The sequence below is a fragment of the Cyprinodon tularosa genome, unplaced genomic scaffold (genome assembly GCF_016077235.1).
Source record: "Cyprinodon tularosa strain WSP-4 unplaced genomic scaffold, ASM1607723v1 ctg238, whole genome shotgun sequence".
NCBI classification, from domain to species: Eukaryota; Metazoa; Chordata; class Actinopteri; order Cyprinodontiformes; family Cyprinodontidae; genus Cyprinodon; species Cyprinodon tularosa.
Window position 1 is genome coordinate 810,173 of NW_024038890.1, and position 13,192 is coordinate 823,364.

Below are 13,192 nucleotides of genomic sequence, written 5' to 3' on the forward strand. Positions count from 1 at the left end.
CTGTGCGCGGTGTGTTTCGTTGCGCGCTGTTGGCATCGGTCTTGGTGGGGTGGGGCTGCGCTTTTGGCCGGGGGGGCGTTTTGGGGGGGGTCCCGCGGCGCTCGTGGCCGGTTCGCGGCGGATGCGCATGGGCCCCGGCCGGGGGCGGGGCCGTCTTAGTGTTTTCCTGGGTGGTGCGGTCGCGGTGGGTGTTGCGGCCGGTCGCCGGGGCTTGGTGCGGGGGGGCGGGGCGTGTTTCGGTGCTCTGTGGGGCTGGGGCGTTTCGGTCGGCGCCGTGGGGGGGCTGGTGTTCGGCGCCCGGCCCTACTTCGGGGTGGCCGGCTGCCGGCGGGGCCCGCGGACTCGTCCCCGCGGCTCCCCGGGGCGCCGGCATGGCGGTGGCTGGGGGGCTTCCTCGTGGCTGTCTCTCCTCCTGCCTTGGTGGGGTCTGATTTCCGGGGCTGGCCCCGCCTTGGTGCCTTCGCTTCTTGGGTCCCCTTGGGCGCCTGGGGCTTTGGGTCTCCCGGCGCTGGACTCAGTGCTCTGGGGGGTGTGCCTCTCCGGCTCTCCACAACCACTATTGAGCATTTTTTTCTATGGTTAAAACTTTACATGCACAAGTTCACCCTCACAAACAACTACAGGTGCTAGGCTTCAGGTACTTAGAGATTCACTTCCAAACAGAAACCCCACATTCATATCTTCAGGTAACACAGAGTACATGTCAGACTTAATAATATTACTTTAGTGATAGTTTCAAGGTGTTTGCTTTATTGTATATCTCGTACCATGTTTTTTGGTTGTGCTGTTCTTTTTTCTTTTTTTTTTTTTTTTTCTCCATCTCATTACAGGTGTTGAAGCAGACTGAAAATGTTTTGTCATTGTCTCCTTCCTATCTCCTCTTTCTTTCATCTTTTGTCCTGTTTTTTTCTTTTTCTTTTTCCTTCTTCTTCTTCTGTTTTTCTGCTCTACTTACATTGCAGTGTCCATATGAACTGTAAAACTCCCTGCATAATTATAATAAAGCAATTTATATACATGAAACAAGTGGAGCGGTATGGCAATTGCGATACCGCTACACTTGTGAAAGTAAAATCTGTTGGGCTCCTTTTGGCATCAAGACAATTATTCTTATTGCCACCTTGCCAGACAGGACACTGTAAAAAAAAAAAAAAAAAAAAAAAAAAAAAAAAAAAAAAAAAAAAAAAAAAGAAATCATATACAAAGGTATAGCATTCCAAATAGAGTTAGGATATTTTTATATATTTTTTAGCCAATTAATTTTAAAAGTGTTGTTCAGAGTAGTAAAGTGTAGGAAGTTAAGACCACCTTCATTGTATGGATTCATAAGAACAGGTTTTTTTTAAATAGTGAGTCTTATTTCTCCATATAAAGTTAAATAATATTTTGTCAATGTCATTTAGAAGTTTTTTCTCTAAATGGAGAGATAAAGCTGCAAAAGTCAGACGCGAAATACCCTCTGCCTTGGTTATTAATACTCTCCCTTTAAAAGAGAGATCTCTTAAGAGCCATTGGTTTAGCTTTCTTTGAGTTTTCTGGATAATGGGTTCAAAATTTAAGGATGCTCTTCTTTGTTGATCTTTAGTAATTATTAACCCAAGTACCTCACTTCATCTTTAACCGTTATATTACAGATGGAGCTGGTGGAACATTCCTTTATAGCCATGAGTTCACATTTGTTGACATTTACATATAATCCAAAAGCTCTTGAAAACTCTTTTAATGATTCCAAAGCACCACAGACCTGATTTTTATCCTTCAAAAAGAGAGTTGTATCATCTGCAAGTTGAGTGATTATAAGTTTTCTATCTAAGAGAGGGATGCCTTGAATATCACTGGATTTAATATGGTCTGCTAAAAGTTGAGAAACCAGTAGAAAAAGGTATGGAGAAACTGGGCATCCCTGTCTAATTCCTCTTAAAAGATCAAATCAGGGACAGGTTCCACCAGTTAACTTTACCGATCTATTACCATTTTTGTACAGGGTCCTTACTGACGATGAAAAATAATGTCCGAAACCAAATTTACACAAGGAGTCTAAAATGAATTGATGTTCCACAGTATCAAAGGCTTTATAAAAGTCTACAAATAACAGAAATCCATCATCTTTGATCTCTTAATCTTCTGGAAATTAACCTAACAATAATACTGCGGGGCCTCTGATCATCCAAGCGACGCTTTCCAACCTGGTGGGCGATGTCAACGGCATCAGCGAGCTTGTCCTCCTCTGGCACCACCTCCTTACATATCTTGATAACCTCAGACCGGACGTTCTTGCCCACCGTCTCTGCTACTCCATGAAGTCGCAAGTTCCACCTTCGACCATAACGCTCCAAGTCATGAACATGACTTGTCACTTTCATGACCACTTCTTCATTTTTCTCCACACGTTTTTCAATTCCAGACATCTTCTCGTGCATAACTCTCATTTCTGAGGATACTCCTTCCATCATTTTCTCAAGAGCATCACATCTGGTGTTAAGAAGGTTAGCAAGCCTGCTGACCGTATCATTGACTTTTTCCACCGCATTTAGGAGGTCAGAGTCATTGAGATTAGGCTTTTTGGAAACTGGTGGCTTACTTGGAGTCACAGGTAGTGGCGGGAAGTCTTTTTCGAGCGGATCATTCTGCTTGAATTCCATGCTGCCCATATAAGTATGGTGGGAGCTATCTGTGAGAGCCCAGTTAGCTTTAGCATCCTTTCCCTCACTTGTTCTTTTCTGGCCTGGTTTCCGTGACATTTTGGAAGTTCTTGCTCAAAGAAAGTTTTACGAAACGTTAAGCATTAGCTTTAATCGATTTGTACAGGTTTCTTAGTCCAAAATAATTTATAACTGCCTACATATAAAGTTTGGTGCTAAGAGCTCGGCATTAGAAGTCCGGTCAAGCAGCCATCTTGGTCCGCCCCCCTTCCTGTTTATCGAGTATACGCTGTGTCATTACCCGATCCGTACCGGTAGCACGATCCGTACCATCAGCTCATTTGCGCCTGCGCGAACAGAATAACTTCCGGGTCGCCAAAAATAATGTAATTACGGTACTGAAAAAAATTTATTTATATCCTTAAATAATTGAAGAATACTAAACTACATCGTAAAGACAATATTGAAGACTTTCTGGAAGAAATAGATGCTTTTTAAATTCAATCCATTGTATTGCTTGACGTCATTTTTCTGGAATAAAAATCCAAATTTTCGGGAAATGTTCCCTTATCAATTAAAAACTGCAGGTCACGAAAGGTAGCAAATGAATCCATTGTAGGATCAGTACTGCTGGAGTGCATAGTTAAGTACAGAGTAAATCAAATATTTAAACAAATTTAAATATATACGCTGTGTGACGTATATTTGCGCATGCTCAGAGCAGTCAAAGTAACTATCACAAGGCGATTGAACTTTTTTATGTATTTCTGTTTTTTTATTTTTAGAAAATACAATATTGACGAAAATACAAAAATATACAAAAAGAAACCCATGCCTCTAAAAAATACAAAAGAATAAAAAAGTAAGAAAAAGGAAATATTGCCACCGGAAGTTATTCTGTTTGCGCACGCGCAAATGAGCTGATGGTACGGATCGTGCTTCCGGTACGGATTGGGTAGCGACACGCAGCATAGCTAAATCTGTTCTCACTGTGCTGCGTTTTTGGCCAGTACAGCATGAAATTTGATTTTAAGGGTATATTTAGTTTATGTACATATTGGGTGCGTCTCAATTCGCAGGCTGAGTACTTCCGAGGACGCAGCCTACCTAGCCTCCGGAGGACCCAGCCTCGGTAGGCTGCTCCGGAGGATCCTCAGCCGTTGGTAAATGGGACGGTCTAGCCTTTGGAGCACTTCCTGGTTACGTCACAACGTCATCACGTCTACACAAAGCCCGGGAAAAGCCGTGCCATTAATCAGACGATTGATTGATTCAGGCATAGCGAAATGGAAACTGCAATTTTTATTTTATTTTATTTACCTGATGTTGGAGGAGGAGAGTCGGATTCGGTGGCAGCAAAACCGGCGACAAATATATTTGAGGCTGGCAGAGCGCAGTGGAGAGGTAACATTTACCTTTATTATTTTCCCCCACTAGGGTCTGCTAATGATCAGAATATACCAGTTATTTATCAAACACTTGTCAGCAGATTAATGAATATCATTAAATATCAAATTTTAAATATATATTTATAAGACTTGGTATAAGCTTGTTTGTAACTTTAGTAATTTGAATTGAATAGTTAAGTGTTTACAATCCCTGTAAATAACTGACTTAAATCACCACTTTCACTATCACTAATGTTGTGTGGAGAAGGCAAACTGTATTATTGAGAAATAAATCCTTATTTGTCTAAATTGTTATCCACTTACTGCCTGATTTTATTTGCAATTATATAACAGAAAAATAATACAGGTAAAATAAATATAAAAATGAAAAAATAGGTTAAATAGTGGATCTAGATGAAGTAAAATAAGTAAAGGCCAGAATTGTTTGGTCCCAAATTGGCAACACCAGGCGTTAAGGGGTTAACATTCACTAGAATTGTATCAGCTAAAATGAAATTGCTGTCATCTAATCCTGTTCTCAACCTTCATCTCTCTTTCCAGACCAGGCCGATGTACTGCCGCATCAATCTGAATGTTCCCGTTATCCAGATATTTTTTAATAATGAAGACACCAGACCAGACATTCGGCTGAGCAGAGAGTCTCTGGTGGTGCTGCTGGACCTTCTCTGCCAGGAAAGAAGACATGGATGGGGGGCCACAATAGAGACCTTGGTCTTCCTCTTCTGGCTAGCGAGTGGGGCATCAAAAGAGGGGTGGCTAGGGTGTTCGGGATGCCTCGCTCCACAGTTCACCGCATCGTCCACCGGGTTACTGAGGAGGTGGTGGCCATCCGCCACCGAGTCATCTACCTCCCGAAAACTGCAGAAGACCTGGCAGCAGTAACCCAGGGGTTTGAAGGGCTGGCCGGACACAGAGCTTTTCTGAAAGCTGCTGGAGCGATCGACGGCTGCCATGTGAGGATCAAGCCTCCAAGCGGTCCTGATGGTCACTGCTGTCGGAACAGGAAACTGTTCTCCTCCATCATTCTGCAGGTAAAATGATAAAAAGCTTTAAATTAATTTCTTCAAATATACTATAAAATGTTTTTGTCTTTTTTTTTTCTACAGGTCATAACGGCATGTGCTCTCCTGCACAACATCTGCTTGGGAGCTGGTGACATCATGGCCCCAGAGGATGAAGAGCAGGACGACATGCCAGAGGATGAGGGGGAGAACGTGTTGGAGGCAGTCAGTGGTGCTCACTGGCGGGACCAGCTGTCTGCCGAGGTGTCTGCCCTGGAGGAGGGTCTACCCGACCACGATTACATTTAGATGGCAAGTAGAATCACATTTTAGCTGTTCTCATTTCAGGGTTATTAAAACAGTTGTAGTAAAGTCATTTTCTGCGTCTTCTTAAACATTTTTAGTAACATGGCAGCCGTCGATTGGGTCAGCCCTTCAAACCCTGATGGACGATGTGGTGAACAGTGGAGAGAGGCCTCCCCCCCACCCCCCAGATGATGTCCCACTCGCAGTCAGAAGACTCCAAGGTCATCTGTGTGGCATACCATCCAGTCCAGCAGCACCACCAGGGACTCCTGCTCAGTCGAAATTGTATATACCGTATATGTTCTTTTACATCTTCTGTAAATAGTAGTTAAAATTGACTGTAAATAGTTTAAAATATTTTTAATAGTTTGTTATAATTGCATCTCAAAAAATAAATTGATGTTGTCACTGAGAAGTTGTTCTACGTTTACTTAAATTGTCAAGAAGTGATGAAACAGATGATGTAAAAAGGTTAAAAGACTTTAAGAACACACCGACAACAATAACTTTGATAAACAATTTAATAATTTAATTTAATAACAGCAACACATAACTTTAACTTGTAAACACAGCAACAACCAAAAAAAAAGAGCACACCAACAAAAATTAACTTCTGTCCACCATCCTCTCCAATAAATTAAACAGTCTGTCCATCCTTTCCCGGCTCTCTCTTTCTCTTCTCTCCTCCGCCTCCCTCTGCCATCTCATATCCTCCCTGATCAATTCAAGCAACTCGTCACTCCTCCTTCTTCTCTTCCTCCTTTCCCTCCTCTCTCCTGGCCTCTCATCCTCACTCTCTTCCTCGTCATCGCCCTGATGCTGCTCAGCCTCTGCAGCAACTGGCCCTTGTGTGTCCTCAGGGATGGAGGCAATTAGGACAGGTGGGGCAACAGAGGGCCTCTGTCCTAATACCTCATCCATGAAGACAAACCAGGGCCAGGTGGCAGCAGTAGGCTTACCACTGACACCCTGCCCTGTCCCTGGATCTTTGCATTCCTATAGTAGAGGAAAACAATTTTTGTCAACAGATGCAATTTTATGTAGTGTTTCTTTAAAGCTAGAAAAAAGGAGTGTTTCATGATTTGGATGGATTAATGACATTCTACAGAAAAAGAGACGACTTTGGAATAATAACTTTGAGATGACTTTTTTCAAGCTAATTCAAAGTGTAAATGAACCTGAATATAATATATGTAAGATGTCATTTCCCTACACATTTACACACACATCTATCTATCTATGTGTATATATATATATATATATATATATGTGTGTGTGTGTGTATTTCATTACATTATCCAAACCTGAACATACTTTGTATTTTTTTTTTAGGTTGTCCCACTTTTTTTTAGCCTGTTGTGGCTCAACTTTTCCCCCCAGGCCCATTTTCTGCAGGATTGTTCTAAACAAGAGAAATGAGAAGAGATAAACACACTAGGATCACTTCTATCACAAATATAAGATTGATAAAAAGTGGCATCTGGGCATCATATCATGTGATCAAAAGATTATATTTGTACGTTGGTGTCTGAACAGGACTTCTTTTATCTTGTGTGACTTTTACATAGAAATGCAACATGTATATGGAATTATGCCTCAACTCTTACCTCCAACCAACTGCTGCAGTATTTTTGGCGCCGGTAAAAAGGTGGTCGTTTTGCCCACAGAGTTTGATCAACTCCTCTGTCTGCTCCCTGCTCCCTGGAACAAAATGACATGTAAAGCATATTTCTGTTAAGTCAACAGGCAAAATTACTGTTCTGTATAATTACACCGGCATTGTTCTTCAAGTGAATAATACTTTAAACCTTATTTTACTGTACTGTAAAATAACTATACATTATTGAGTATTAAAACAAAATGTTTACAGTATTAACAGCCCAGTACAGCTGGACTCATGTTATTTCTTCAGCTGCATTAAGCTTTGACAGTTCTAATTCTGTGTAATAAACTGTATGAGAATAAATAATTCCGATTAGTGAGGGCTATCAGCAAAGTTACAAGATGTAGGTTAATAATTGTGACATTTTTATGAAGGCTTTCAATTGTTGTTGAGCGTCTCGTATCAACAGGTTAGCTTTAAGCTTTAGCTTTAGCTGGTCCTACACATCCCGGTGGCTCCGTTACCGTCATGTATTTTAATACATGTTCAGTAAAATAAAACAAAAATAATACTCACATTTAAAAGTGTACTCCATCTTACTACTGCCGGCGCTGCTACTGCTTTCCATTTTTTCCGCCTTTTTTTTCTCTCTTCTTATTCTTCTTCTTCTTTTTCTTCAACTGAAAAAAAAAAAAAAAAGAAGCGCGCAAAGCACCTCGGGAAATCTAGTGGGAGGCGAGGCCACTAAGGACGGTAGCGATGCATCCTCAGAATTCGGGGAAAAGGAGGACGCATTTTGAGGCTGCATTTTAAGTGTCCTCAGAATTTTTGCCAAATGGGACGGCCTCCGCGCAGCGTTGTGACGTCACCGGCCTCAAAATGCGTCCTACCAAGTACGCAGCCTGCGAATTGAGACGCAGCCATAGTACTATGTTTCATGTTGTGTTTGGAGGTTTATTGCAAGAAAGGTCACCGAGAAGAGAAGTTTAAAAAGACACTAGCAAACGCGGTAACTAGCCACTAGGATACGCGCTAACTATCCGTTAGCATATGCGCTAACTAGCCGTTAGCAATGCCGCTAGCTAGCGGCTAATGTTAACATGTTGTTTGTGTCATTATGCGTTTCTGTACATATTCAGGGAATATGTTGAGTTTATTATTTAGGAGAATTGTGCCTGTTTATTTGTAACTGTTTCTTTTTTTCACAAAGACTTATGCACATTATTTCTTTGTTGCAGTTTTACCATTCATTCATCCATCCATACCAGTCAATAAATGCAAAGAAAAGGCTTATGGTGTGGTTATTGGAAATGATGGTTATCTACCTGCTAAGCTAAGAGTGAGGGCAGGACAAAAATATTTTTTTTGTCACTAATGGTCACTCAAATGTTTTTAAGCTCAACATGTCCAGTATTAAAATTCAAAACCTTTATTCACAAATATGCTCTGTTTTTTGCAAACTGGAGCCAGCCAATCCTGCTCACGTATGCAAATTAGCCATGTGCTTTTCCGCAGTTAATAACACGGGCAACACGGAACAGATTGTGTGAAGACAGCAGGTCTTCACTCCTGTTTGTGGACCACAACGGACCTCCTCTGGACAAATTTGACCCAGTTCCATTCGTCAGAAACTGGATTAAAGCAGGACATGTGCGTGCATGAAAGAGAGAGACAGACAGACAGTCTTTGTGCATGTGTGTGTTTTCATAGACTGACTGTCTATTCAGGCTCTTGCCCACTTAGATTCACAGAAAGCTTCCTCCTCCAAGCTGTCAGGAAGCTGAGCCCCCCTCAAAAAAAAAATCACTCCGGACAAACTGTCTCCTGCACTACTATAATACTATATTTATTTACTGTTCTTTTGCACTGTTACTGTTACAAATGCTATATCTTACATAATTGGTAATAATAATAATAATTTTTCTGCTGCCATTACCATCTGCCCTTTTGCACTAGCATAAGTATTGCATATTTTATATTATTGTACATTTTATATTTTATTGTGAAATTGAATGTTTAAATTTTAGTATTAGGAAATGATCTTATCTGTTGTGCCTGTGCACTTTATCGGTTTCACTGTTGGTGAATGAGAAACGAACATCCTCTCGAGTCCTTGTATATCTGGTGAATCTAAAAAATTGACATTGAAGCTGACTTTGAAATGTTATAGGCCTACTGCATATTGAGAAAATTTAGATCGATATTGCGCAACAATCGGGAGATGGGGACCCCCCAAATATTGACAGGTATTTCGCACACTGAGTATATTGATGTGCAGAATTAACCACAGTGTTTTTGTTGTCAAGGAATTGTTAATATATGAACAATTAAAATGTTTTGAATATTGCACTTGAGAGTATTACTGTTGTCACCATCCGTATTAGAGGGAAATAAATTGTAGGGGTGCCTACATGGGTGCCTACATGGGTTTGCTAGTCAATTTTACACAGAGACATAAAAGCATAAACACACAAGGAAAATCTAGAGAAGCAAATTAACCTAACAGTATTTTCTATTTCTGACCTAAACAAGTCAGGTAAGGAAAAAAGCGACAGGTTTACTCGTAATATCCGAGTACATATTACTTGTAGCTGTTAAGTTGGGAACTGACTTAAATTGTTTTGTTAATACTAACTGGATAGATGGATTAATTTGATTTTTCTTTTTTTATATCAATTTACAAATTCATTCTAAGAAACACGTTAAATAAAACGTGTCATTTTAAAGTAAATGCATTTTCATGGCAATTTGCTGTAAACGTTTCATAAAATCCAAAGGAATATTTACAGGATGAAAAAGTCCCTTTTTTCAGTGGCACTAGACAGCTTTTTGCATGTAACCATGATGCTCACTTTCTTACTTCAGCAGCAAGCAATACACCAAACTAAAGAACAATCCTTTTTAGAATGCAAAGTAATTATGTTTTAATTATCTCATGCTTTATGTGATATACTGAGTCTGATTTTAACCTTTCTAAGTAGGATTGAATGTGGTGTTTTCACAGTTAATTTCCCCACAGAACTTTTGTAACACTCTCTAGAATGTGTTTTCTTCAGTTATTGTTTATGCATATATTGCTTAAATTACTCTGTGTTCCCATAGTTATTATTAGATGACGATATGTCATTTATGTTGAGAGAAAAAGACCACCTTTAGGACACCTGGTGCACCAGGTGTGTCATGATGCGATGGTTTACTAGCCCATATGCAGACTCAGACACGGAGGGAGGAATAAAAGTCCAATATTTATTGGAACACGGAGGAATCACAGAGGCTCAGACAGGCATGGTGGCACAGAGAAAACAAACGATCCAGCACAGAGAGACAGACAAACACAGCTTAAATAGAAAGCTTCCTAATCAGCGGACTGGAAACAGCTGATCAAGCTGAGTCCAAACTCCCCAGGCTTGGATCCATTGCGCCCTCTGGTGGGCAATGTCTCGGATCCTGACAAGGTGTACACCTGCATGTAGGCAAAGCTGGACTGTGCATCACATGCTGCCCATATTTTGATGCCATATTTAGCAGGTTTGCTAGGCATATACTGTCTGAATGGGCAGCGCCCACGAAACGCAACCAGGCACTCATCGACAGTCACGTGAGCGCCTGGATTATAAAGCAGGGGTAAACCCTGCACCCACTTGTCCTACACATCCCTTACTGCAGCAAGTTTGTCACGTTCTCGACGGCCCTGCCTTGTTTGTTTGTCATCAAAGCGTATGACACGAGACAAAATGTGGAATGCCTTCAGAGACATGGTGGCTGGAAATATTGCCCTTCCAGTCTCAGCATTCCAAAGACTTGCTGTTGCTTCACCTTTTGACTTATAAACTCCTGCCAAAATTAGCAAGCCAATGTAGACTTCCAAGTCAACTACATCCAAGTCTTTCCAACTGTCCCTATAAACACGCTTTCCCTCTAAATTTGTCATCCCAAGCACAATATTTTTCATTGATGGCGTTATGAAGAGCTTGAATGATGACTTGATGTCATCAACATGGCTGACTGCATATCTGGTGGGTCCTGGAACCATTTTGATTATATTACTTGCGCTATGTCTACCCTGCTGTTTCAGTGGGGAAAGGGACCATATTATTTTTCCATTTTTGGAAGAAATTGTGTCTGCTGGTGGTTAAGGGACAACAGGAGGGTCAACACTCTCATTCTCATCAGATGAGAATTCCTCAAAATCAGGGTCCTCCTCAACACAATCCTCAGTCTCAGAGACAGTCTCCTCTAAGTCACTTTCACTGTCAAAGAGCTGCTCCAAAACCTCTTTGACAGTAAACCTTTTTCCAGAAGACATTTTCAAAGAGTGTGCAGATTGCAGTATACTCAGAGCACAGTGAGGAATGATTTGGATAGAGGACTGTAGTGCAAGCTTATGTTTGCTCCTCCCTGATTTGGCATGAACTACCAATGGCGTTGTAGTAATAACCCGCCCTTCACAAGGCGGGAAAATCAGTTCTACTTTGGCAGGTGTGAGTTCAGAAGGTCACACAGATCCCCAGATGTCTCAGTTCAAATGTATCAACTAAAATGTATCAACTCTGCACCTGCAGGTGTGGTCATGTTAGGTCACTGACAAGTTTTAGCAGCTAAAACAGCTTGGGGTCAAATTGACCCCAGAGGACAACCAATGCGTGTAATATGTGTTCAGCACATTCAAAAAATAACATCACAAAAATGTTATGCTTTACCAGTTGTCCCCATCAAATTAGGAAAAGTCATGAAATATGAAGCAAAAAAAAAAAAAGTAAACTACTAATTTTTGAACGATAGACATTGAATGGGGTCAAATTGACCCCAAGGACAACAGGAGGGCTAATTTAATATCCCACTGGAATGTCTAAAATGTTTTGAAATAAACTTGACAATGCTGAGTGTTCACTAATTGTCTCTAACAAACCTTTGAGGGTTTCACAGAACAGCTGTAAGATAAAATTAAATTAAATTACAAACAAAGACATATCTGTAATCAAAGCAAGGTTCAAACAGTATTATTTTTGTTTAGGTAGTGTTAATTTGCACACAAAAAAAGTACAATGCTACGTGCATAAAAAAAAATCTGTGATGAAGGTTTTGGAGATTCTAAAGAAAAAACATTGTTTTTATTTAATGTTTTTATGTTATGTAAAATGGGTTATAAAAAAAAAACAGAATGTTAGAACTGTAACTATACAGTCATATGTTTATATTACTGTATTTCATCACAATGTTTTTATCACTGCTACTTAACTTATCAAGGCTGCACTTTAAAAATATGAAATAATCTGGAGAGCTGTACTTAACAAAATACCTTTTTGTTTACACTTGTGTGTACAAAATAACAAAATAAAGTCTGTCTAAGTCTCTCATTACAGGTAAACAAGTGAGTTAATTGTCTTACACATTTCCATGGTCGTCCAACTGATGACGCCCGCGCTGACATCTGCTGTAGCTCTCCACCATCACTCCGGTGAACATGTTCTGCAGAATTAAGCTCAGCAGTATGAAGGTGACGAAGAAAATAATCCTCCAATTATTGTAATTTGTCACAGGCTGGGGACAGGGAAATCAACATTTTCTTTTTTTTATTTGGGTCTCTTTGTAACTGCAAGCTTGCTACTGCTCTAATAAACATCCTCTACAAAAAACTTTACTGTCAGTGTACAGGATATAAGGAAACTTGGCCGTATGAATGTTGTCTGGTAAACATCATGACTGTGCAGTAGTCAGTTTATTGAACTGAGGTAGTTTCTGGTAATCCTGAAGGAGTTGTGCTTCTAACATGTTACAGTTCAGTCAGGCTGAGCTGCGTATAGGAGAGAATCCAAATACCTGTTGGTCAATGCCGACTGCATCCACACCGTCATACATGAGTCTCACCCAGCTGTCCATGGAAAGCATCACAGTTAAAGTCAACATGGCCTGAAGGGGACTGACATCTGCTGTAGCTCTCCACCATCACTCCGGTGAACATGTTCAGCAGAATTAAGCTCAGCAGTATGAAGGTGACGAAGAAAATAATCCTCCAATTATTGTAATTTGTCACAGGCTGGGGACAGGGAAATCAACATTTTCTTTTTTTTATTTGGGTCTCTAGCTGCGTGAAGCTGACACCCCACCCACGTCAAAAAACTCTGCAAATAGACTGAATGGTTAGTGCAACGTTAGTGCAGATTTGTGCAGAAAAAAATATTGTTTGTGGTACTTTTGTTTAAGAGATATTAAAGATTATTTTTAGGTCAT

General features: G+C 40.5%; 1 protein-coding gene across 1 annotated transcript; it reads right to left on the reverse strand.

Annotated features, from left to right (window-relative positions):
• Positions 1–6,709: 6,709 nt before the first annotated feature.
• On the reverse strand, positions 6,710–12,821 carry LOC119784933 (voltage-dependent T-type calcium channel subunit alpha-1I-like). The gene is made up of 4 exons (XM_038287239.1): positions 12,782–12,821; positions 12,351–12,502; positions 6,966–7,059; positions 6,710–6,760 (listed from the first exon to the last, which is right to left on the reverse strand). Exons 1-4 carry the CDS (start codon positions 12,818–12,820, stop codon positions 6,722–6,724), a joined length of 324 nt encoding a protein of 107 aa, XP_038143167.1. The 5' UTR covers position 12,821; the 3' UTR covers positions 6,710–6,721.
• Between the last annotated feature and the right edge of the window lie 371 nt (positions 12,822–13,192).